The following is a 357-nucleotide window of genomic DNA, read 5'->3' as shown; positions in this document are numbered from 1 at the left end:
CCTGCCCGCGCTGCGCTCCGTACCGCTACAGCCCCATCAGCGTCCTCATGATCGAGCGTGACGGTGGCATCCTCTACAAGGAGTACGAGAACATGATCGCAGAGTCCTGCACCTGCCGGTAACGCCTGCTGCCCCAGCACGTCGCCCGCAGGCTTTGCCTGGCCCTGCCAGATCTGGACTTTAGGGTTTGTCTTGCTCTTGCCTGGGGTGGGTTCAGCCGCCCTCTCCCCACGCGGCGCTGCTCTGTGGGAAGGTTTTACAATGGCAGTTTTATGTAAATTGTAGGTTTTTAAAGGCAGGAGCCTGTGCTGGGGTGGTTGCCCCGTGGCATCTGTCCTTCCTGCAGCCCCACGGCCG

At 61.1% G+C, this 357-nt stretch overlaps 1 protein-coding gene across 1 annotated transcript in view; it reads left to right on the top strand.

Annotated features, from left to right (window-relative positions):
- Nucleotides 1–122, top strand: part of BMP15 (bone morphogenetic protein 15) — a gene marked incomplete at its 5' end in the record, with an annotated part of 882 nt that extends 760 nt beyond the window's left edge. Inside the window, one exon of the mRNA XM_010143443.1 lies at nucleotides 4–122. Within this exon, the coding sequence (XP_010141745.1) occupies nucleotides 4–122 (119 nt within the window). The remainder of the gene's footprint in view (nucleotides 1–3) is intronic.
- Nucleotides 123–357: the final 235 nt, after the last annotated feature.

Source organism: Buceros rhinoceros, unplaced genomic scaffold, assembly GCF_000710305.1.
Source record: "Buceros rhinoceros silvestris isolate BGI_N320 unplaced genomic scaffold, ASM71030v1 scaffold34319, whole genome shotgun sequence".
Taxonomy (NCBI): domain Eukaryota; kingdom Metazoa; phylum Chordata; class Aves; order Bucerotiformes; family Bucerotidae; genus Buceros; species Buceros rhinoceros.
This window is presented reverse-complemented; position numbering and strand designations above follow the sequence as displayed.